The 25,808-nt window shown below is 38.7% G+C and overlaps 1 protein-coding gene across 1 annotated transcript in view; it reads left to right on the top strand.

The window, feature by feature from the left end:
- The window catches only part of TTC8 (tetratricopeptide repeat domain 8), a 57,852-nt gene that overhangs the window by 9,791 nt on the left and 22,253 nt on the right, over window positions 1-25,808 (top strand). The window contains exons 2-7 of the mRNA XM_067556335.1: window positions 3,583-3,612; window positions 6,691-6,811; window positions 9,905-9,968; window positions 11,565-11,724; window positions 12,452-12,541; window positions 18,563-18,607. Coding sequence (XP_067412436.1) covers window positions 3,583-3,612; window positions 6,691-6,811; window positions 9,905-9,968; window positions 11,565-11,724; window positions 12,452-12,541; window positions 18,563-18,607 — 510 coding nt within the window. The remainder of the gene's footprint in view (window positions 1-3,582; window positions 3,613-6,690; window positions 6,812-9,904; window positions 9,969-11,564; window positions 11,725-12,451; window positions 12,542-18,562; window positions 18,608-25,808) is intronic.

Raw genomic sequence — 25,808 nt, 5'->3', positions numbered from 1 at the left:
TTTAGTGTTTGGACTTGATGAAATGTTTGAGAGTTGTTGCATTCATTACTCTCTCTTATAATATCTGTATTCCATTGTGATGGGGCTCGCTTACTTGAGTGCCTCCTGTCAGGTGGGTGCAAACCTGCACATTCCCTCTGCTCCCAGCGCCCCGTCAGCAGTTAACATAGTCAGGTGGGTTTTTAGTGGCTAAGCTCTTCGGGCAAGTCATACCGTCTCTATGCACGAAGAAACCCCTTCCGGGGTAAAAGGTCCAAACAGGGCCTGTCCCTGTGCTCTTGTTAAAGTCTTTAGCCCTCTCTCTGGGCTCAGTCCTCAGCTCCTTCTGGGCTAGCTTTAAGTCCATGTCTGCCCTAGTTTAGAGCTTTGCCCCCAGGGCTTTCTCCGTGGAGACTAAGTCTTGCTCTTCACTTGGGCCTCTAAACAAGACTTATCCCCTTCTTGGGTCTTAGGCCACTTCCCCAGTGGCCAGCAAGCCCACTCACTAGTTCTAGGTCCCAACCCTGGGACCCTATAAATAGCAACCACATGCTGCTTCTGCTATTCCATGAGTCACTTCTCACATAGCCCTTTCTGCTTCACCCTTACCTCAGGGCTGAAATTCTCTGTCTATTCCCTGTTTGCACTGGGTCTCTCCCAGGCCCCCTTGCCTGGAGAGCTTCACAACCTTCTAGACCTTCCTCACCCAGCAACTGACCGTTTCAGCCCCTGCAGCTCCTTTTATTTGAGCATGCTGTGTCCTACTGGCTGCTTCCCTGCAGCCTTTCTAGGCAGTCCTGGAGGACCCATATTTACTGCTTCTTTTCTGGGGTGGGGTGTGATGTGGTAGAACTTTAAGGCCTCCAGTAGGAGGCCTCAAAGGATGTGGAACACCCCATCACACCCATGTTATAAGGTAATATTTGTGTTTGCATTGTAACTATCAAAGTGTTTGCTATGAAATTAGAAACCTCCACAGCCAAAAGAGAAGCATTACCAAGTGTGAAATACTAGTTTACCACAAGAGGTGTCATCTCCTGCCCACCAAAAGGAGGCTTATAGACATCAGATAAACCATTGTGGAACATCATGGGTGTGAGGGAGCAATCAACAAAGGCTCTTGTCCACAGAAAAGGGGATGTGCGGTCCCATCACAATTCAAACTCTGGGGGAAGGGAATAAAAATCCCTGACCAGAGGGATCTGTCTCACTGTGCTGCTTGGAATTTGGAGAGGGCAATGTTTCTAAGCATAAGCAAGGTATCCCCAAACTGTTTAGCTTGGCTTAGCCCTAAAGGACATATAGAGCTTGCATATTATAGCAGCGTCTATTACGTTTTTAAGCCTAAGACTGTAACTCATTTATGGGTATGTATTTACCTGCTTTAACCTTGTAAATAATGTTTCTTTTTCCTAGTTAATAAACCTGTAGTTACTTTAATAAGAATTGGTTACAAGCATTATCTTTGGTGAGAGATCTAAGGTACAACTGATGTGGGGTAAGCAACTGGTCTTTTGGGACTGGGAGTGACCTGAATATTATTGTGATTTTTTTTGATGTAAAGGACCATCTGTCACAAAAGCTGGCTTGCCTGGGTGGGAAGATCGATCAGAGTGCCCAAGGGGACTGTCTGAGATTCCATATTACAGTGGTTGTGGAGTTCACATTTGATAATTATAGAACAGACAGTTTGACAGCCCACATAACCTGAATTGCTGGCATTTTCTAACTTTCGAGTGCTTGATTTTGCAATCTAAATAATATTCCTTGAACAGTGCTGTAATTTCTTAGATTTTTTCCTAAAAAGTACAAACAAATTTTGTTATATGCAACAGTAACACTTCCCTTCTCCTCTCCTCCCCAAAAAATCATGGATCATTGTCATGATTTAAACCCAGAAACTTGAGCACTGCAGCACAGCTTGAGCTACAGCTAACTATATTAGTGGGCAGAAGAAGGCTTTGTTCTGGCAGAAGTGGGAGAAATGGGCTGCTGGAATCATATGCTGGGCTCCGGCGTTGGTGAGGAGGATCCAGACTGGTTCTCTCTCATCTCTCCCCCCAACTCCGGTGGAGAGGGAGTACCTTCCTTATCTTGTGCCCTCAACAGTGTAGGGGAATGACCATCAAGGGCTATATGCTAAGTCAATGTACACAGGATGGGGATTCCCAAGATTAGCTCAGCCCGTCTCTCCCTAGCCACTCTCCAAGAAACTATTCCTGGTGCTTATCAGTGTAGCGTGTGGTGCTTCTGCTTTCGCAATGTGAACTCAGCCTTACATTACAATGTTAATGTTCAGTTATCTTAGAAAGCTACAGAAATTGTTGACAAGGCAAGTAACAGAATGGAATGATGATTTTTAACAGTTCATATCTCAGCCAAATGTGAAGAGAATGTCAGGGGACAAAGAAAAGGCATTTCTCTGTCCTGGAGTCTCTTTCCTCCAGTCAAATTTGACTGTTTAACAATTGAGGTATTAGAGCTTTTCAAAAAGTCAGATTCTTTTCTAATAGAAAATGGTAGGCATTCTAAATACAGGGTTGTTGCTGCCAGCTCACTCTACAATAATTTGCAAGAGCTGGGTTAGCATAGTAAAGCCTAAATATTTTGCACCATTACTAAATTTAGACAATCTTGTGTTTACACATTGAAAAATTTAACTGAGCCCTCAATTTAGGAAGCTAGAAAATCTATTATCTTACCCCGTGTTTCAGATTCTACACTGTTCCAGATTCATACAGGGTTTTTTTGGTACTAGAATTTCCTACAGTTACTAAAAGTATATAAAATTGTAGGGCTTCATTTGAGAAATATTGTCAGGATGCTATAGCTTCAAGGGTTTTCTGAATGTTTCAAATTTTAGGCCCCCAAATTTACTTGCCATAATATTACCTTGAAGTTGTTGGGATTTTTTTTTCCCCCTCCTTTGGTGTTGTGCCTTATCTAATTGGTGGCTGTACTACTATAGTATTAATTTAAATAATGTTTTGCATATTTGTGTATGTATTGCATTAAATACATTGTCTCTATAATAATGTGTACACAAACTTGTTTGTGTGCATATATTTTCTTTTAAGAACTTCATAATGAAGCCATCAATTGCTAACAAAAAAAAATTTTTGGTGGGAACCCTTTTCTTCATGCATGCCCTGTCTGAGGATTTTGTTACATATTCCTGGACCTAAAATTTTGATTTATCTTCTGAGAGTCACTTAAGTTTAACAATGGTATTTTGAGCTCTCCCTTCAAATGTTGTACATTTAAAAATAATTGTATATGGAGTAATCACCTGGTATTCTTAAATTTTAAAATCCCTTAATGTTTAATCTATGACTTGGCAAATGTGACCAAACTGAAACAAGAAACGAAGCTATATCTGAAATATTACTTGCTATGAATCTACTTTTGTTATGGAAAACATCTCTTTGGTCTTGAAAAAGTAGAGGAGTAAAATCTAGTAATGGTGGGTAGTGGCTGAGGGAGGTCACACTAGTATAATTTAGTATTATAATTTGTTACATTGCTCTTCCATTTATGGTTTTTTATTTTTTCATTGTTTGATTCCATTTCTTATGTCACACCTTCTTTTCTTATGCTTTCTAGGAGACTGAATCTGAATTCACAGTGTTTCAGGTAAAAAATTTTTATAAAGTACCAGTATTTTTTTTTTGGGGGGGGGATGTTGTATAGTGATGTTTGTTTCATTTAATTCCATAGGGCTTGTCTATGTGGAGACTTAGTGCATGGCAAGACTGGGTATGAATACACAGATTTTTTTTTTTTAAACAGGGGCATGTCAAAATACACTACAAAACGTTTAGTGCCCAGCAGCAGGGTCCTCATGGCCACTTGGTGCACAGCAGGCTAGAGCACTGTAAATTTACATTTTGGCCTACATGGAGTCTCTGTATAGACAAGTCCTTAGTACCTTTAATTTGTTTTTAAACCTTTGTAGACCAATGTATTTGGTAAATGATATTTTAAATTGACTGCTTTTTTAATATTTACTATTGAGGGCTTTGTTTCCCTTTTCTCCAGAGTTCATCTATCCTTCCAATAGCTGGGTACATGTTAAAACTAAACCAATGTTGCCAGCAATTGGCACAAATTGCATCTATCACCAACTCAACTACCCTTATCTGTTGATGAGATTAGCAGAAAGGCAATGGGTATTTCTCAAAAAGAAAGAACATCTTTTTCTACATTCATATATACATACGTAACATCTAATGTTTACTACTGTCGTATGCCAAACAGTTAATGAAAGCAGCTTACATACAAGATAACTGAAGCATTGCCATAAGCAATACTCTGATCTGAAGTCTGATGTGTAATTAGGAGATAGTATGTGATTTTTAAGATTATTGTTGGCTATACAATGCCCAGTTAGTAGTTTAACATAGCACAACCTAAGGACCCAAACTTTTTAATAGCTGACTGATAATGACAAAAGGATTTATGGGTTTTTTGTTTTGTTTTTTTTTAAAGAAGTTGTCTGATAGTTCTTGTTGGTGAAAAAGAGTGAAGATTTATCTAGACCTTGCCTATACTAAGAATTGGCCTCTTTCAGCAATTGGTGGAGCTGTACCAGTATAAAAAAGGAAGCTGCAGTTTTCATGGAAAAGCACTACAAAACAGCTTTTCTTGTGTTCGCTAGAAGTTGGCTTTGATTCAGCTACACTGATAGCTCCAATTTCAGCAAATAGCTGGTATAGACAAAGCCTAGATTGGACTTCAGGATTACACAGCTTCAAAAAGATGAATGCAGCATTGAAATAAAATACTTGCATGGAGCTTCATGAAAATATGTAAAGGTGATATGAACTCTTAACTGTAAATTTTGAATGCAAATTCAAGGTTGTCATAAAAATTACAGGCCCTCCACTGTCTCTGGATTCAAAAACAGATTATTTGTCCTGATGTATTTGACCTTTGGTTTCATTAGAGGATGAATTAACCTTGATATTTCTCATTTGAAATGCCTGTTTTGCAAACTGTAAGCATGGTTTTCCAATGGTCTGTTTAGGCCAGTGTCAGGGAAAAAGTAAACCTGATTATTTTAATAAGACATCTCATTCTGGAATGGTTACTGTGGTCTGTTCTTCATCTGAAAGAAAATTAGTGATTGAACTTGGAATCCCTTTTATCATCCTAGGCCTGTAAGTACATTACATGTATATTAAGTTATCAAGAAGGCAATTAGATCTGCAAACTTAGTTCCCCAGAGTTTCTATTTAACCATTCAAGCTTTTCCCATCTGATTTGATAGGTGAAACAGCCTAGACTGAACTCTTCATACAGCAAAATCCTTGAGTAATTTACGTTTCATATAATCCTCCAGGTTATTCACTTGAGCCATTTGCCAGTCTAGTTCACCATCCAATACTGTGCAGTTGGTTAGACTTAGTATATGTGTAGATGTACATGTTTATTAGTGCTGATATTCTGAAGCAAGGAAATTTGGATTCTCCTTTTTAAAGGTTGCCTGCATTGAAACTGAATATTGTTGTAAGTGTTAGCATTGTAAAGGGTCTCATTTGATAACTTTGTTCACTGTTAGTTGTACTTTTTTTTATTGGTACCCTAAGCTGCCTAAGATAAGGTACATAGAGCCATGATTTGCCTTCCCCTTTTGTAATGGCGGGGCTAAGGGGAGACTGATGGGTGATTTGGAACTGGGGCTAACAATGTTTCCAGCCATGGCACCCCAAGCAATTGCTTGTTCCAAAGACTAGTCCTGTAAGGCGTTGGGCCATCCCTCCCTGTCCATCTGGGAAGGAGACCACGCCCCCTCACTACTGTACTCATGGGCGTGGAGAAACTCAAAGGGGAACTTTCAGAAGAGGGGTCCTAGCCCCTCCTGCAGGTCAGAGGCAATTGAGCAGTCTATTGCCCTGGCCCTCAGGCAGGGCAGGGCAAGCAAGCAGTCTATTGGCCTCTGAGGCTTCACAGGCCAGGTTGTGACAACCACCCCAGGGGTGGTGTGGCAAGGGGGAAGGGAGACATGGGCCCTCCCAACTCCACTGTGTCCCAGCCCAGGGCCCTGTCAGTGGCAGACTGTTCTGCCACTGGGTGAGTGGGGCTCCAGCTGCAATTCGCTGACATGGCTGCAGGCCACAACACAACTGAACTATCGTCCGGTTCCCCTGGGCTCCTTCCTACCCCCCTTCCCTGGAGTACCTGGGCCTCTGAGTCACCATCAGCCTCTTCGGGGTATTTGGCCAGGGGTAGGCCCCACAGGCCCTCAGCATCACAGGCAGCTCCTCTGGGGCCCTGGTAGTGGGCAACTCTTCAGCAGTGCAGCGGTCAGGCTGGAGCCCCAGCACCAGTGGAGAGATGTCCTTTCCCTCCAGCAGCTCCCTCCCAACTGAGCTAGAAGGCTCATCTTTTATACTTCCTGTCCCGCCCCTCTGCTTCCGGTGTGGCGGGCAGGGTTGTTCTGGCTCTGCCCACCAGGGGTTGGGCCATCCCTCCCTGTACGTCTCCATGGGAAGGCACGCCCCCTCACTACAAGTCCTAACATTTTTATTTATAGTGCATAAAATTCTGCCACCTGCACCAGTCAGTCAAATCAGTACCTTTCTCAACCCAAGCAAAATATAAAATACAAAGGGATTCAAAACCTACTAAAATTGAATGTCTTTTAGATTCCTTTCCAGTACTTAAAGTGTGATTTTTTTTTTTTAATTTATTTGCTTTATCCTTATTTAGGCTGCTTGGTGTTTGAAAACACGAGCTCTAACAGAAATGGTTTATGTGGATGAAATTGATGTAGATCAGGAAGGAATAGCAGAGATGATGCTTGATGAAAATGCCATTGCTCAAGTTGCACGTAAGTACAGGGCTTACATCATTTTAATATATTTAGATGAAAGTTCCTTGTGGCAGGACACAATTTAGTATATAATTGTACAATACGTACTATAGGGACCAACCGAGTGTTGGTTTCTATGCATTGTGACTATCACAATATAAATGTTTAATAATACTATAACATGGCATTATAAAAATATATATTGAGATTCAGCTGAAAAAAATATAGTTTTGTTTATAATAATTTGGCAGTCTGATGTATTTTAAATCTGTCCAGTTATGTAAAGCCCGCATCTCAAGGAATATAACAGCAGCATACCTGCCTTGGCATTGGGACGCATCTGTTGTCACAATTTCCCCATACTTGGTGCCATGGGTTCCCCTCTGACTGGATAATTCATTTGGTGTGTACCTTATGTTGCTGATTTGGTGCTTTGGCCCTTCAGTCAAAGCAAAAGTCTACTTTCAAGGCAAGAGTCCCAACAAAAACTAGTAGTTCTCCATCAGCCTTCCACCCAGGCTCAGTAATCCTTTCCCTCTCAATGCATGGGTTTCCGCACCACTTCTCTAGGAGTTAGCACTGGGGAGGTGGAAAGGGACACACACCCTTCTTCTAATATGGGTCCCACCCTTGGAGTCCTAAATTGTGATTAGCAGTATGCCCTAACCTAAGACTGCCCTGCTACACTGTTTCCCAGGACCATTTCCTAGAGAGTTTGTTGCTGGTGAGGCCTTTTCTATTACACGAGCCCTTCTCAAGGATCCTTCTTTAGCCCATCTCTAGGCCTCCTCTCTGGCTCTTTCCTGGGTTCTTCCATACAGCCCTTCTCAGGATTCCTCACCATCAGCCTCTCTCAACAAGGAGTCATTATGGAAAAATATAGTCAGCCTGCAATTAAAACAATGACTGAAAAGGAGGTGACCTTCTGGCTGGCACCTCGGGGAAAGACTGTCAGTGGTAGCTAGTAGATGCAGTTTATATCATGCAAATGAACTTTACTCTAAGCAAGATGTATACAGATAAAAATAGATATCTATAGTGTGCAAGTTCAAGAGAGCTTTTGAAATGAGAGCAACAGGTGGTGGAATAAGAGAGGGGAAAACTAATAGATGAAAGGCAGAGACCCAGCCTATGAGAAATGGTCAAACTATTTTATTTATATATTGACTTCTATAGCACTCAGCATAAAAGTGCCTTATGACCATTGATGAAGGAGTCTGAGCTTCATCAGGCCCTAAGACTGACACAAATTTAGGGCTCATAATGTAAGATTTGTATTCTTTATCTGTACTCTAACTAAAGGTTTTGGCCTACTTAATCAGGTGAGTGTGCAGGATTAAGTGGTAGAAAAACATTCCTTTTCTAATTAGTTTGATGTTATTCTATTTTTCAAATAACTTCTGATTTATACTTAACTCTTAAATTGTTCTTGAGAATTCATTATGGTCTGTTCTTGAAAACAAATGTACTTCTGACCTCTAATAACAGAAAGAAGGGGACAAAAGATATCTTCCCTAATGCACTCTGTTAAAGTGTATGCAAGTGTTACTAACAGGTTGACTGAATTTAGAAAGGTGCATGGGCAGGACCACAAAGAGTTAGGAGAACAGGAGACCAAAGGAAAATGGTCATACTTTCAACACCTGGAACATCCTTTCTGATCCTATAGATCACCCAAGTTCTCTTTCCTCTTTCATATCCCTCCTCAAAACCTACCTTTTCCCACATACACTTTACTCAGTTCTATAGGCCATCCTTTTAATTAACAAAAGGAAAGGATCCAATATGGTGTATACAAAAGAAACATTCTTATAATTCTATTATGTATTCCATCACATCCTTCTTTATCTGTTGTCATCTCTTCCCAACTCGTATCCTTTCATATCATGACCCTAAGAGTCCCTCATTGCCAACTGGTGGAGGGTCCACTGTTCTGTAACTCTTATCAGGCATGACAAACTCAGTACACCAAACGAATTGTTGTGATAGTATATATCTGTAAAGGGTGGTATGTGAAGTATTAAATGAAGGCTGGTGACACACTAAGTCATGAATATTATTTTGTGATATATATGTGTGTGTGCTGGAAATATGTTCCTAAATTATATTTTTGGGGGTAGATTTGATAAGCAAGTTTGTCTTAGACAAAGGAATGTTGATCTACTTCTTTGCCTGTGTCTCTAATGTAAATTGAGCATGGTGATGCCAGAGATAATAGGCAGTTCATTTGCATCTGTGATAATCAGTTATAAGGAAGATGAGGTAACAGCATGGCATAGCACACCAAAGGATACACCACAGTCTGAATCCCAAGTGGTCATCCTGACTCTTGAGACAAAAAGACAATGAACTTTGGGGAATAAGGAGAAACAAAAGGGCATCTTGTTACCCATCTCTGAGGGAACAAAGAGGTCAACGCTCTTTGCATTCAGTGAATGGTGGATGCCTAACCACGTGAGGCTGGTGATGCTAAGAAGTGGCTGTAGATAAAAAACTGCATTAGGATAACAAAGACTGTACGCTGTTGAGTTAAGTTTCTGTTGCCAGAAAATGTGATTATATTTTTGTTTTATTTGTAACCATTTTCTGTTTCAATTGTCTTGGTTCAATATCACTTAAATCTCTGTTATTTATTAATAAACATATTGATCTGTTAACTTCAGTGCTATTATACTAAAGTGAGGGTTGCATCTTCAGCTGCTCCAACAGGCTGGTGTGTATTCTCTCTTTAAAGACAGTGGATTTGGTATTTCTGTGGGCATCCAGTGACAGGGCTTGGTGCTGCAGAGAGACTTCTGGAGAGTTTGGGAATTGAAGTGCACCAAGAGTTAATCTAAAGAGCAAAGTTAGAACTGGTGGCATTCTAAGGAGTTTGTTTGGCTAACAGACTGTGGTGGCAGGGAACTGTCATGCATTTTGCACCAACAAATCCCTCTTTTCCTAAGGCAGAAGAACAGGATGACTTACAGTTCTGGACACCCCAAGAAAATGTCACAAAATCTAGACTGTAAAGGTCCCATGCCCAAGGACCAAGTCTTCATTCTCTTTAAGTGCCATGCAACCTTATGGTGCTGTATACAACCTGTAAATGATAATACAGTTATTTTATAGGCCCAGGAACTTCTTTGAAACTGCCTGGAACCAGTCAGGGTGGAGGTCCCAGTCCAGCTGTTAGGTATGTGTTTCCTTATATTTGTCATTTTTTTATGTTTAAATATGTTAAATTTAGGATCTGCACATTAATGTAACATTAAATGTTAACAAATTACAAAATGTGTTAGGTTTAAGTGTGTGGAGTTTCTGTGTTGATAAATTGGTGGAAATACAAGTTCAACTCCAGGATGACTTAAGAAGGGCAAACATAGTACCTGTCTTTAAAAGGACGAGAGGGGAAGGGAAGAGAAGAGGACCTGGAGAATTATAGACCAATCAGCCTAACTTTGATACCTGGAAAGATACTGGAACAAGTTTATGAAACAATTTATTTGTAAGCACCTATAAAATAATAGGATAAATAATAGCCACATGTATTTGTCAAAAACAAATCATGCCAAGCTAACTTAATTTCTTTCTTTGTCCAGTTTACTGACCTAGAGTGGATGGAGGGGGAAGCACTAAACATATATTTTGTTTTTAAATATCCAGTCCCATGTGACAAGTCCCATGTGACAAGTCCCATGAGCATCCTAGAGAAATATAGTCTAGATAAAGTTACTAGAAGATGGGTGTGTAACTATTTGACAGACTGCACACAATAATTAACAATGGATTCTTGTCTAACTGGGGGGATATATGTATCTAGTGGAGTTTTATTTTAATTAATGACTTGGATAGTGGAGTGGAGAGTACACATATAAAATTCACGACTAAAACCAAGCTGGGAGGGTTGCAAGCACTTTCGAGGATAGGATTAGCATTCAAAAAAAAAACCTTGAGAAATTAGAGAATTGGTCTCAAATCAACAAAATGAAATTCATTAAAGACAAGTGCAAGTACTACACTTACAAAGAAAAAAATCAACTGCACAACTACAAAATGAACAACAACTGGGTAGGCAGTAGTACTGCTGTAAAGAATGTGGGGTTATAGTGGATCACAAATAGTGTATGAGCCAACAATGTGATAGTTGTAAAAAAGATTAATATCATCTGTGGTGTATTAATTAATTGTCCAGCTCTACTGAGGACTGATGAGGCCTCATCTGGAGTAGTGTGTTCAATTCTGGGCACCACACTTTAAGGAAATTATGGACAAATTGGAGAAAGTCCAGAAGATAGCAACAAAAATGATAAAAGGTTTAGAAAACCTGATCTGAGGAAAGGTTTTTTAAAAAGGGGCATGTTTAACCTTCAGAAATAAGACTGAGGGGGGACCTGATAAGTCTTCAAATCTGAAAAGGACTATTATAAAGAGGATAGTAATCAATTGTTTTCTCTGTCCACAGAAGGTAGGAAAAGTAGTAATTTAAATGGGCGTAATTTGCAGCAAGGGAGATTTAGATTAGATATTACAAAAGCTTTCTAACTATTAGAGTAGCTAAGCTCTGGAGTAGGCTTCCAAGAGAAGTTGTTGAAACCGCATCCTTGGAGATTTTTAATAATAGGTTAGACTAACACCAATCAGGGATGGTCAAAGTTTAGTTGGTCCTGCCTCAGCACAGGTGGCTGGACTACAAGACCTCTTAAGTCCCTTCCAGCCCTACATCTCTATGATTCCATGAACACATTATCCTCATCTGCTCTTCATTTTAACATTTGTTTATTCTATTTAGGCCAGTGACTCAATCAGGAAGACCTATTACAGGGTTTGTGCGACCCAGCACACAAGGTGGACGACCAGGCACTATGGAACAGGCTATAAGAACTCCTAGAACTGCTCATACTGCTCGCCCAATTACTAGTGCTTCTGGAAGATATGTCAGATTAGGAACAGTGAGTGGTTTGGCTTTACTACTGTAAAGGATGGCTCTCTCTTCTATGATGTTGTAGTTGAGCTTAAAAATTACAGCTGAGAACTTTTCCAAACTTGACTTTTTTCAGGTAATATGAAGTAGATAGCATTTTATTTAAATAATTTTTAAAATATAGATTAACTATCAAACCTTAATGAAATTGTCAAGTGTATTTAATATGCATAAAATATATGCAAACAGAAAATTGCACAAAAGGAAATTCTGCAGGCCTGATTCTTCACTCACTGAAGTCCATGAAGAAAACTGTTGACTTCAACAGAAGCAAGATAGAAACCTCTCCAAGTTTTCCATTTATTTATTTATTGCACTGTTCAAGAGCAATAGTTTCTCTCAATCACCAGTTAGTTACCAAGATTAAGTCTGACTAATTTATGCTGCATTAGCAAAATTAACAATAGTGTGTGTCTGGCTTGAAGATATAATGCAAACTAGTATAATTGGACAGGAAGGTTTTTTTGTAGGCAAAATTGTTGAACCCTGGCCCCCCCCCCACACACACACACACGCCCCCCTCCCACACACACGATAAGCAGTTCTTCCCAACTCTGTTTAAAAAGAAAAAAGCCTTTTTAAAACGCATACTCCACTGCATTTATAATTTTTTTTTCATTGAAGGTGTTTTCAGTTGATATTTGAAATGTATTTTTGTCATGTAGTGGGTTCATTCTGTTTAACACTTTTTTCAGGCCTCTATGCTTACGAATCCAGAGGGCCCTTTCATAAACTTATCTAGACTGAATTTAGCAAAATATGCTCAAAAACCAAAGTTGGCAAAGGTACGTGACTATTTTGGTCAGTGTTCTGCTATCTTTAATATCACTTCAATGTTAATTTATCTTTAGATATCTCTTCTACATTTCTTTCCTCCACAACTGCTGGACTATAGGGGTGCCACAATCTTTCAAAGTCCAGCAGCTGAGGCGGCTGCTCGCTACTCAGAGAAGGAAGTACTCTCGTTAGCAGCCACATAATATTGCATTAGGTACTTCTCATACTATCCTCATATCCCCAATACTGTGGTAAATTGGCAGTGGGCAATAGATATGTCTTAGAAATGAAGTGTGCAGCAGACTTATTTGGAACCTCAATTGTCCTAATATTGGGGTCAGCTATTCCCCCACCTCATTTAGATGGGGAAGGTTTTAAACAAAAAAACAAAATCCCTCTCTTTCTGAGCACAAACATTGTACTCCAACAGCTTTGTCAGAAGGAAAGTAGCAAAGGCTGTTTAAACTAAAGCCTCACCTTTTTCTCCCACCAACCATGTCTAAAGAAATTGCAATCATAAGGAGCGAGGATACTCAGGACTTCAAGAAAACATTAGGTCTTTCCCCTATTATACCCCAATGGATGGAGCTGGAAGACCTCTCACCAGTCTATGCCTCTTGGTTACCTCTCCTTTCTTTTCAAGATCTAAGATTAGCAAACTCCAACAGGCTGTTCAGCCCCAATAAGATGAGATGGGTGGGTCCAGTTCAGAATATTGGAAATTCATTTACATAAGATCGTTCCCTCCCTCCTGACCTAATCTGCAAAACTCCTATCTACAGAAGGTTTTGTGTGGGCAGCAGCCTAACATAGTAAGGCCAATGTATCTTCTACATAGGTTGCCAGACTCAAAATAGACTCTTCAGAATCTGAGAGTAAAGGTGTGTATGCACCCTAAGTATATTTTTATACTTGTTTATTCTAATAAACCTCCTTTGAAAAGAAATAAATGGGAATAATTACATTTCACATATCCATTCTATGCTATTAGTAAGAAGACATTACATTCAAACTTGTAATCTTAAAATGAGAAAATGTAACATTTTTTCAGTTTAAAGAATTCACCTTATAAGGTGTATTTATGCTTGGTCCACAAATACTAGCAGTCTGACTTAGAATGGAAAAACATTTGTGAAGAGGTAATACTGAATCAAAGTTTAAAAGGAGACTTTGAACATAGATAAGCCATTATGATGTCATGGTGGTAGAACAGGCAGTTACTTTCAAGAAATATTACATCAGCTAATGGATCTTGAACCATGCATTCAAGATAGATAAAATACCTTGTTCAATCTCCAAGAAGAGAATTTTGTGGATGAATTTAGAAGAAGAATAAGTCTACATTATTATACTAAAAAAAGATTTAAATTGTTTTGATTTTTTTTCTTTGCTTTCAAGGCATGACTTCCCTTTTTCATATTAGATCTGTTTTCCCACTAGCATCAGTGCTCGTATGTTTTTTGTTAGCTTTGTTCTTGTGATTGACAGCCAGAGTAACAGAAGTCCTCTACTAACAGAACAGGTATATTAGTGTGTCTTCCCCACAAAAATGTATCTCAGTCCTGACCTGAAGGGACGCACGGGTAATTATGTTTCATGTTTTATCATTGGGTGATCTCTCAGAGTCTCTATACATGAGTGCCAGTTGTATTGGTGGTGTTATATGGCTACCTGTCCACAAGGAAGTGGACTGAGCCCCAACAGTTCACTTTGTATAGGCCACTGAAAGGCTATCAGGTGGACTGATTCTTTTCTGACCTGAACTGTATTTGGCTAGTGACCTAGAGGTGAAAGTCCCTTTTTTAGAAATGTAATGATGAGCATTGCATATATGAGAATAGTATCTGTCTTTAAATCTGTTAGGCTGATTGCCATTATCTAGGACTGTAAATACATACTTATTGGTACACTGTTATACAAAAACAAACCCTATCTTTGCAAATGTCTTAAATGGGAATATGTGGGCAGTTCCTGAAGTCTCAGTAGTTGAAGATTTCTCCTGAACTCTGAATCCCTTTTTCTTCTAAGCTTAAGGCACTTAAACGAAAACTTCATTAAAATGATGGGACAAATTTTTAAAACAATCAGATGGTATTCTGTGTGTAAATATGTGTTTACTGCAACTAAATGTGCAACTTCGGTAACTTGACATGCAGATGAATGGTTAGGTTGCTTGCATACTCACATTCTAAATTGACACCTTCAGTTGCAGTAATAACTTCCATAGAATCATAAAAAAGTGTGACTGGAAGGGTTCTCAGTAGGTCATCTAGTCCACTACCCTGCTCTGAGGCAGGAATAAGTATTGTCTAGACCACCCCCGACAGGTGTTTTTCTAACCTGTTCTTAAAAGCCTACAATGACAGATTCCAAAACCTCCCTAGATAAATTTGTTCAATGATTAACTACCCTTACAGTTAGGAAGTTTTTCCTAATGTCTAACCTAAATCTCCCTTGCTTCAATTTAAGTCCATTACTTCTTGTCCTGTCCTCAGTTGTTACAGAGAACAGGTTATCATCTGTCTCTTTAACAGCCTTTTATGCGCTTGAAGACTGTTGTCACCCTCAGACTAAACAAACCCAGTTTTTCAGTCTTTCCTCAGAGCTCATGTTTTTTAGATTTTTGATCTTTTTGTTGCTCTTCTCTGGACTTTCTCCAGTTCATCCACATCTTTCCTGAAGTGGTTTGACCAGAATTGGACACAATACTCCAGTGGAGACCTTCTCAGTGCTGAGTAGAGTGGAAGAATAACTTGTGTCTTGCTTACAACGCTCCTAATACATTCCAGATGTTTGCTTTTTTTTGTTGACTAATACTTAGTTTGTGATCAACATCCCTGCATGCAAACATTTTTAAACCTCTCTTGAAAACTTAGCATTTTTTCAAAATCTAAAGTGAATCATCAGTCTTCGTCAGTTTCAGCTCAGAAGAGACTTAGGCTAATGAATCTTACTAGACACATCCACAGGGAGTAAGTACAATGATCAATGTTAGAAAGCAAATATAATATGACATTAATAGTTCTCATAGAAAGTAAGACTTGAGTTAAAATGTACAGCTTTTACGGATTTACAATTATTCTTTTTTTAAGGAGAAGACAACATTGACACTAAAGCCAAAGCATGATGAAGATTTAAGATCCTCATTGCATTGTGTGTTAAGGATTGTTGCTTAAAATTGTAAAACTCTGAGCTGTCACATCTGCAAGGTGCAAAGAGATGATAAATCTCATAACCATTAAGTTCAATAGCTAGCCTGTGTAACCATGTGAACTTATCCTTGCCCTCCCTCTACCTCCCCTTTTCTCCTTTATTAGTGAAACTCACTTCAGATCATAAACTTTTCAGGGCATGGACCATGTCTTTCTATGTGTTTTAGACTACAGGAATGGCCATACTAGTTCATACCAGTAGTCCATCTAATCCAGTATCTGGTCTCCAACACTGGCCAGCATCTCTTATTTCAGAGCAAGGTGCAAGAAATCATATGGTAGACAGTAAAGGAATAGTCTGTCTCCAGGGAAAGTTTCCTCCTAATTTTCAATACCGAGTGGTTGATTTATGTCGTGAAGCAGGAGGGTTTATGTCCCTTTCAAAGGGTTTATGTCCCTTTCTTTTTAAATAAAGATTTATTATTGTAACTCTAAATATTTTTATCCATATAGATGTCCAATCTTACTTAATCCTGTTAAGCTTTTCGCCCCAGTGATATTTTGGGGCAATATCACAGGCTAATTATACAAGAAAATGTTTACTTTTCAGTTTTAAGTTTGTGCTTTTTCCCTTTCAATGAAGGATTCCTTGTTGTTGTTGTATTATGAGAGAAGGTAATTAGTGAACTATCTACTTTCTCTATACTGTTAATTAATTATATATCTCTTATGTTTGCTCTTAATCACCTTTCTATGGAAGATCTTTTCCATGCCTCTAATTATTTACTTTGCCCATTTCTGACCCCCTCCCCCCCCTTCTGTTTTTATTTTATTTGATAAGGTAACGAAAAATCAAACTGTATTCCAGGGGAGGGCATACTGTTGATTTATATAATTGCATCATAGCATTTTCAGTATTCTTCCCATTCCTTATACATCTTAATTTATTTACTTTTTTGACCATTGCTATATATTGAGCAGAAGACATCATTGAGCTATCTTTAGGTGATACCCTGATCTTTTTCGGAGTTGTTTCAATTAATTTAGAACCCATTAATTATTCCCTTCAGGGTGCTTTGTGTTGCATTCATCAGAACTGAATTTCACCTGCCATCAGTTTGCCTGTTTCCCTGGCTTGCTCAGGTCTCAGTGTTCTGCAGAGTCTTGAAGAACATAAATAAATAGTAATTTGTATATTTTACCACCTCCCTGCTTGGGACTCCATCCTAATAGGGAATCTTGTGGCATCTCACTATTAACTTTTTGCCAGGATAAGTATTGACCATTATTCCTAACTATGTTTCGTGTCTTAGATGTGATGTGGGAGGCAAAATGGCTACTTATTTCCTTAGCTGTCTCTTCTGCTGGGCTTTGTCAAAGGTTGTTTTGGAAGACCAAAGAAGTTGATAAATTATCAAACTATTTATTGATATAGTTTCTAGCACAATTGGACCCACATCATATGGGGAACTTTGGATGCTACTGCAACAACACACCTCAAACTGTTCCATCTGAACATGTAACATTCAGAATTTTCTTATTGCCATTTCTTATGGCTTTTCTTCTGATAGCTGTTTATGTTGATAAAGAATAGATATTCATAAGTCTCTAGCATTTGGGATAAAAGCCTAAGATAAGGCCCTGAAAGATACCATGGTGTTTCTGAATGTTCTTTGTTTCCTTTTGGATTTAGAGAGATCACTCTCTAGACAAAAGTAGAAGGAAGAGATAAGTTGAGTCTTTTCCCATCAACAATGACAATTCATTAGCAATTCTTTAACTTCCAAAACAAAGAACCCAACTTATTTATTCTGGATTTAAATTCCCTTCCTCTTCTAAATTGATTTTTCTAGAAGTCAGTTGTAAAAAATTGTTTTCGGTAGAGGAAATCCCCCTCCCCAAAATGCTGGGATTAGTTATTAAACTTTGAAGCCTCTGCCTCATTATTGTGTTTAGTTTTGGATGTTCGTGACCATAGACTTAATGATTTAACTCCAAGTTTGATGTGTACAGAATACCTAACATCTGTTCAGCACTGGCCTCTAGCAGTTAGAAAAATGATTTTTTTGAAATTATATTTTTAAAATAAATAAGATCAGAAGGAAGATTGGTACCTGAGTAATAGTATTAAGTTTCACGGTAGGTGACCCTTCAGTGCTCCGACCTATGCTACCAGTTCTGTAAATAAACAGAGGACATCGATCTTCATTGTGGTCACCAGCATTAAGTTTGCTTAAAATGCAGTTCAGGTCAGAACAGTGTCTTTGTAAAAAATCAGAACCTTTTTCCTCAACTAATCTTTTCCCTCTGTATATTCAGTCTTGGCTGTTTATTTTCTGACCATAATACATCTATGTTTGTTAGTACTGCAGAGCTGTCAAGATTGAGATGGATTCTCTTCTGGATTATGCAGCCTCAGACTTGTTAGCCAAGTTTCAGATGCAGAATCTTTTTACTAGTGATTATGTGCAAACGTGAAAAAAAATCTGGACTTTCAAATATAAATCTCTGAAGGATCAATGCACTGACCCATAAGTAGAGAGACAACCATGAAATCCCACAATGTTACTTTCACATTCACTTCTAGATTAGCCACTGTAAAAAGCCATTAAAAAGACACAACCCAACTAGTTACATATCCTGTATTAGGAATGAAAAATTAATTCTCTTGGCACCACAGTCCACCAGTAGACTTTGCTTATCTAACTCAAAGGCCATTTAATGTTTCAGTAGGGTTATGTGTAATGGGGTTTGTTATTTTAGAGTAGTAATTGGTGATTATTACGTTCTGAAAACAAAGTGTTATTATATAAGGTATTTTGTTTTTGTTTTGTAAGATATAAGGTAATGATATTGTTTTAAATGTTCTCCTGATAGGCATTGTTTGAATACATTTTTCACCATGAAAATGACGTTAAGAATGTAAGTAATCTATACAAAATACATTTTTACTTGTACTAACTCTTAGTCTGTCATGTCTGTCAGGTTTCAGCTGAACGAAGGCTTCTAGTATTACTTGAGTTCTTAGGATACAAAAATTGCAGCTTTAAGCAAATTGTTAGAAGTATGAAAAAGTCACTGATATTAAAATGTTAATGCCTTTATTTTCAGAAGTAAAAATAGAACAGGAACACCATAGAAGTTAGATGGAAGAGACCTATCAGCAGGGCCCATGCGAAATTTGCTGCAGAAATACCCCTTGTTCCACAATCTCAGCTTTCATAGAAAATTTTAAAAAATGAAGTTTCTATCCCTAAGTTGTAATGATAACCTCATTGTAAACCATGTACTAACCAATACCTGTCTGATTCAACAAAGAGCATGAAACAGTCCCTGAGAGGGCCCCAAGGATGTTGCAATTTTGTTGCTATAGAATTTGTCATTCTCTCCCCCTCCCCCCAAGATTTCATGGAATTCAGCTTTTTTGCTATAAAATTCAGTATTTTACTGTAGCCAAGGACCAGACATTTTGTTGGGTCTCTTTACCCTGCTGGGACCTGCCTGCATCTGTTTCTTACTTTGCGCCTTTCTCCACAAAGAGGCATGAATTGATTACAGTGCATGTTCCCCTTCACTGTTCTATAGAACCATCCAAGAGTTGGGTTGAGGGAACCAGAGCTAAAGTTCATTTTGTAGCCATGGAGTGGCAGGAGCCAGAACCGCACTCTTGGTAGCTAGACTACCTGGAAGATATAGAATATCAGGGCCTTGGGAAACAAGAGGATAAGTCCCCAAAAGCTGACCACAAGCTTCTCCATCCCTCCTCTGGCATGCCTAGGGGAAGGGAGGGGATTCTGAGCTGCACTGCCCAAACACCACTGAAATTCTTGAAGCCTCTAGAGCTTTGCAGAAGACAGGGGAAAGAATCCGTGAAACAAACTGTACATCAATTAGTATTTTTAACAATGTACTGTAATTGATTGGTGTGGCAGGGATAGGAATGAGGGATATTTCATAGAAATACATTAATATTACTGAAGAATGCTAGATACATTAGCATTACAGCATAAATTAACACTGCTGCAGAATTTGGTTCCACTGTGGTGGAAAGTACACTTGTCCCTGACTATTAGGTCATATTTTAGTCCATCCTCCTGTCTATGAGATTTGTTCCCTACACTGTATTCAGTCTTGTTTTTAAAAAGTCGTCGGTAGTGGCACTTCTAACATTTTCCTTGGGTAGAATATCCCAGAACCTATAGATTTTACTGGTAGGCTGAATATCAGGAAACACTTTGTACAGTACCTTACCTGGTTTTAAATTCAATCCATTATTACTAATTACAGTATTAGCACATATACCATCCCAAACATCTTTCCCACTCAGTCGACATCTACACTTGTAACTAGGGGTATGATTTCCAACTTGTGTAGACATACCCACACTAGCTGCCATTTGTGCTGCCCTAGTTACACTGCTTGAGCTAGTTCACTAGAAATAGTATAACTAGGGTAGCACAAACGGCAACTCAGGCAAGCTGCTCTAAGTATGTACCTGCCTGGATTCCCAGGCAGCTAACCTGAGCCACTGCCCATGTCACCCGAGATGCACTGCTCAAGCTAGTGCAAGTACACAAGCTAGAAATCACACCCTTACCTCCAAGTGTAGATGTAGGCTACGAGTAGGAGAGAGTTGTTTGTGATTATGGAATAATACTCTAATTAATAATAATGGATTGAACTTAAAAACTGGCAAAGGTAGCCTGGGTAAGTCTGCGTGAGCTGGGAATCACTCCTTTAGCTCCAAGTGTAGATGTAACCAGTGTTATAGTATATTGAACATTACATTTAAATTTATGTACCTGTTGTTCAAAAGTTCTTCAAAAGTTACTTAAGCGAGGTTTGCAAATGTTTTCTTGCCAGCTCACCCAGGAGAAGTGTATTTTGTTGGATGAGTAAAATAAAATTTTTCATTATAACATATGAAGTATTTCTGTCACACTCATCACCATGGTATCTGGTAGGTGTTGGGGTAAAAAAAAAAAAAAAAGTGTTCATATCAATTTTACATGGCTCAATAAACATTTATTGGCTTTTCTGCAATATCTAAGAATGCATTGAGCATGGGATGCATTCAGGGAGCTGAAGCTAAAATTAAACTCCCAAATTGCTGCTTCCATGATGCCATTTTGACTTGTTTTCAACTAGTTAAGCAATAATTACCAGAAAAACACATGGTTTGTGTTGACATAGATCAGAATTGTTTTCAGATGTAATGCTATGAATTTTAATCTGGTATTCAATTGTATCAATCAAATATTGTCTGCCAGTTTGATTGCATACACCTCTCTTGATATGATTGAACTTTAGTACACTAGCATCCAAAATATAACCAATTAATTAGTGACTGTAAATGTCTGAAGTGTTGGAAAGAAACAGAATATATAACATGTTAATTGCTACTTATTTGCTTTGATGCCAAGATGCCAAAGACAATGCAAATACATAGTTCGCCAACAGAAACTCTAGTCCACCAGTGACAGAGGGGTTATATGGTATGAAATCACTTAGACATGCTAACTTGAAATTAATACCCAATAAAAGTGAAAATACATCACTAAACTGTTTCAAGGATATTAACAGCAGGATCTCCAGGTCTGGACTGGCAAGTTCATAGGGACCAAACAATATGTTCTGAGTAGTCCAGTAAAATTTCAGAATTTTTTAGTAGTAGTATTTTGGAGTCCCTATTGTGGATCCAGGGACATTTCAGTTTTGACACAAGGAGATATCAGTAACTGGTTGTAGCTTTACTCTCTAAGCTCATGTAGGAAATACTTTTGTGACTAAGTTTACAGTAGCGCGTGAACTTATGGTACTATATTTTAAACATCTACATTTTAATGTTAATAGTTTAATATTCAGCTCTCTTTATCTCCCTTTCTTTTGCTCCTCTTATTTTCCTTTTATTTGCAGTGTTTCATCTCATGCACTTCCAGCTCCCTTTCTCCTTCCTTTATCCTCATTCCTCCATATTTAGTTTCTCCTTCTCAAACCCCCTTTACAAGTTCTCCCATTTCTTCATCTCATTCAAGGGAAAAAACCCTCACACTCCTTCCAGTCAAATATGTTCACCCCTTACTCACCTGTTCATCCCAGTCACTTCATTCACTCATTCATTCACCCACCCACCCCTGAATCGGGGTCACTTGGTTATTCAGCAATGAAGGGCCATGGTATCCTGGCAGCCTAAAATGACTCTTTTGGAAAGCAATGAGACATGGAGGCTAATGCTTCCAAGACCAGAGAAGCTGCCCTCTGGGTGTGAGAAGAAGAGAACCAGAAGGCTTGAAAAGCCACTGTCCAGGCAGGTTTCCTCCACCAGTGGACCAGGAAGAGCAGTTCCTGTAGTTGGCTATGCACTCAAGCGAGGGAAAACTGTCCTCCATACCTGTCCATGGATGTGGGAGGCGTCAGAAAAGACTAGCTCTGCATCTTGTCCACAGTTGCTTCGTGAACTAATTTGGAGGGTGGGGGTGGCCTCCAAGAGTCAATTCTTGTGTTGATTTCATACATTGCAATAAATGCTTCCTAATGTGATTTCATAGATTAAGTCAAAAGGCCAGAAGGGAACATTGGTATCATCTAGTCTGATCTCCTATATAACACAGGATATAGAAATTCCCCAAAATAATTCCTGGAGTATATCTTTTAGAAAAAACAGCCAATCTTGATTTAAAAATTGCCAATGATAGAGTCCACCACAATTCTTACTACATTGTTCCAATGGTTAATTACTCTGTTACAAATTTACACCATATTTCCAGCATGAATCTGTCTAGCATCCAGATCCAGCCATTGGATCATGTTACTCTGCTAGCTCATTATCAAATACTTGTTCTCCACATAGGTACCTACAGACTATAATCAAGTTACTCCTTAACCTTTTGTTTGTTAAGCTTAATGATTGAGCTCTTTGAGTCTATCATTATGAGGCTTATTTGCTAATTCTGTAATCAATCTTATGGCTCTTACCTTAACCCCGTCTCTGAACGTCCCTCTTGAATTGCAGACATCAGAACTAGACACACTATTCCAGCAACAGTCACACCTTTGCCAAATACAAAGTTAAAATAACCTCTCTTCTACTCGAGAGATCCTTGTGATTCTTTGATGTATAAACATTAGCCTTTTTGGCCATAGTGTTGCACTGGGAGCTCATATTCAGCTGATTATCTACCATGATAGCCATATTTTTTTGGAATCTCTGCTTCCCAGGATAGTGTTCCCCATTGTGTAAGCATATCAATAAAAGGATTTTACTCACCGCTGGAGCACCCCTCCTGGTTAAGTCTGGGGATCAGCTGCCACCCAGTCTAACACCCCTTCTTCTGTTGCTCACTTGCTCTGTGGCCCTTCACACTCTTCAGGACTCCAAGTGCTCTCTCTTCATGACTCAGCCTCCATTTAGGTCACTATATAGTTTTCCTGGGTATCAAAGTTCCCCCAGACAATCTGTCCAGATGCTGTCTCAGGCAGTCCGTGCCAATTCCAAGTCCATGTCACTTTTCCACCAGGAGCCAAGGCCCACCTGCTCCTCTGGGTTACAGCTCAAGGACCCTATAATCAGCAGCCAAGGTCTACACACACTGCCTTCGCTGCACTTTCCCTGGGCTTCTTCCTACTCTGCCTGCCACAAGCTTTATTCCCTGCAACGACTCTAAGTGAACCTTTCCTGCAGAGCTAGGATCCCAGGGCTTTTGCTCCCCTCTGGGTTTCCTCCAGTCCAGCTCTCTGTATGCAGAGAATGACTCGGACTCTCTCTCCCTGCAGCCCCCTTCTGCTACAAACTTCCTGGCTCTATACAAACTCAGCCTGCCCCTACCCAGCTGGGCTTCATCATCCGTTAGCCTTTATTAGTCCCTGGCTGTCCCCAAGGTGCAGTCTATATGGTTAATTGTTCCCTTCTGAGGCATCTTAACCCCATAAGGGCTGGTGTGGGGTGGACGCACCATCACAATGGCCTGCATGCTCTGTTCCTACACCTATGCATTTAGCCATATTAAAAAGCATATTGTTTGCTTGTGCCCAATTTACCAGGCAATCCAGATTATTCTGTAACAGGATATCATTATTTTCCATTCCCCTAATTTTGTGTCATTTGCAGACTTTATCAGTGCTGATTTTGTGTGTTCTTCCAGGTCATTAATAAAAATGAACATAATGAAATAAAAATAGCATTGGGCCAAGAACTGATGCTTGCTGGACCGCAGTGGAAACACATGCATTCAAAGATGCCCTGTTTACAATTACATTCAGACCTATCTGTTAGCCAGTTTTTAATCCATTTTTATTTAATGTATTTAATCCATTTAATGCCATGTTAATTATATATCTTTTTAGTTTTTTAATCAAAATGTCATTCAGTACCAAGTCATATGCCTTACAGAAGTCTAAGTATATTACATCAATGCTATTACCTTTATCAGCCAAACTTGTAATCACATTCAAAAAAAGATATGAAATATTTACAAATGAGATAGAAAAATATTAGTAGAGAGAGGGGATCTTTCTTTACTCTCATTTTGCGGGACATGCACTGTTGTCTTCTGCAATATGATTTTAATAAACAAGCCTTAAACTTTTTTTCTGTTTCACCTCCATTTAGTTCTCAACCACTCTTAAGTGCTGTTGAATTCCCTATCAATTTCTATTAACGAATACCATTGTACAGTTGTATGTAGATTTGTTTAAACATATGCAATATAAATATTTTATCTATATTATTAATAGAAATACAGCAAAAATCTACTGACTACCAGTTTTTGAGAAAGGAGTGAGGGAAAGCACTCTATTTCTTTAATACAGTATTTAATACTTTCTCACAAATGCATTCAGTATCTCTTTATTTTACGTAAGGGAAAATAAATATATGTACTCAGAGGAAATTATTCCTCCATTATTGCTGTTCACTCTTATTTGCTTTTGGGATCATTCATGAATAACTGACTCTTTAGACACTGAACTATTCTTGATTTTCATTTTGTGGACCAAACATTGTGAGCTAAATGGCAGTGACACTGGGGCAATTTAAAAGACTTGCTCAGAAATTGTTCATCTTCTGTTGAGCTTATTTCAACCAAAGAGTGGAACACCAGAGTCTGATATGCTTGAAAGTTTAATGATGCTCTCATTATCATTTGTTTTAAGGAACAGCAGCAAATGCTCTGTATTCTGGTTAGTAATCCTAGCCCAGGGTGTTGCCTTGATGTTTGCCAATGCCACCAGTTTATACTTTGGGTGGGTGAAGGAAAGCACAGTGTTCTTCTATTTTTTAAACTGTATTTAAAAAAAAATTAAGGCAAAGAACATTAACATCCACTGTTGTTCCTATGCTTATCACCAAAATACACTCAGGACTTTTCTCTTCACAAGCATTGATTGCATTTTCATCTTTACTCATTGTAATGCCTATTTCATATACATTTTGAGCAGGCATGTAATTTGACGTCTTATGGACCCCAGTTAAGGGAGGTTTCAGTCTTATCTGCTTTCCAAATTTTCAAATCTGTGCTCCCCCCCCATTAACGTGTTAAAGATTTTTTTACATTGGTATACCAAAGGTCATTTTTCATATTACTGTTTTCTAATTAAGCAAACTTATTGTTCTCTGCCCTTTCCCACACTTCATGTAGAGAACAGAACTTTGTATCATTTACTTCCAACTAACTCATTAAACACACAATTACAACCTAACCACTTTGATAGAGACCGATTAAATTGGGGTCAGATTTCTGTTTCCCCCTTTAATTAATAGAACCTAAGTTGTATGCACAAATCTCATTTTTTTATGTTGTGAAGTGCCCACCTTCTCAGGGGGTGTTAGTTTGAATATATATATAAAAAAAATCAAATATTTAGCCAAGAGGATGTCTCTTAAACATGCTGCTCTATCTTCTACCCATTGAACTACAAAGAAGCCAAGATTCTAATGGAATGCAAATGATTTTATATGTGAGCAATACTAGTTACATTGGTATGAAATTAAGCCCCCATCTTGAAATGAACTCTGAACAGATAGATCCATGCAGAGCACCACTGAGAATAAAGATTCCAGGATACAAGAGTTCACCCACATCTGTCAGATTGGCTTAATGTATAACAGTAACTTATTTAATGTTTC

This window comes from Emydura macquarii, unplaced genomic scaffold (assembly GCF_026122565.2).
Source record: "Emydura macquarii macquarii isolate MOO-44397 ecotype Brisbane River unplaced genomic scaffold, CSIRO-AGI_Emac_v2 contig_1713, whole genome shotgun sequence".
Classification (NCBI taxonomy): Eukaryota; Metazoa; Chordata; order Testudines; family Chelidae; genus Emydura; species Emydura macquarii.
This window is presented reverse-complemented; position numbering and strand designations above follow the sequence as displayed.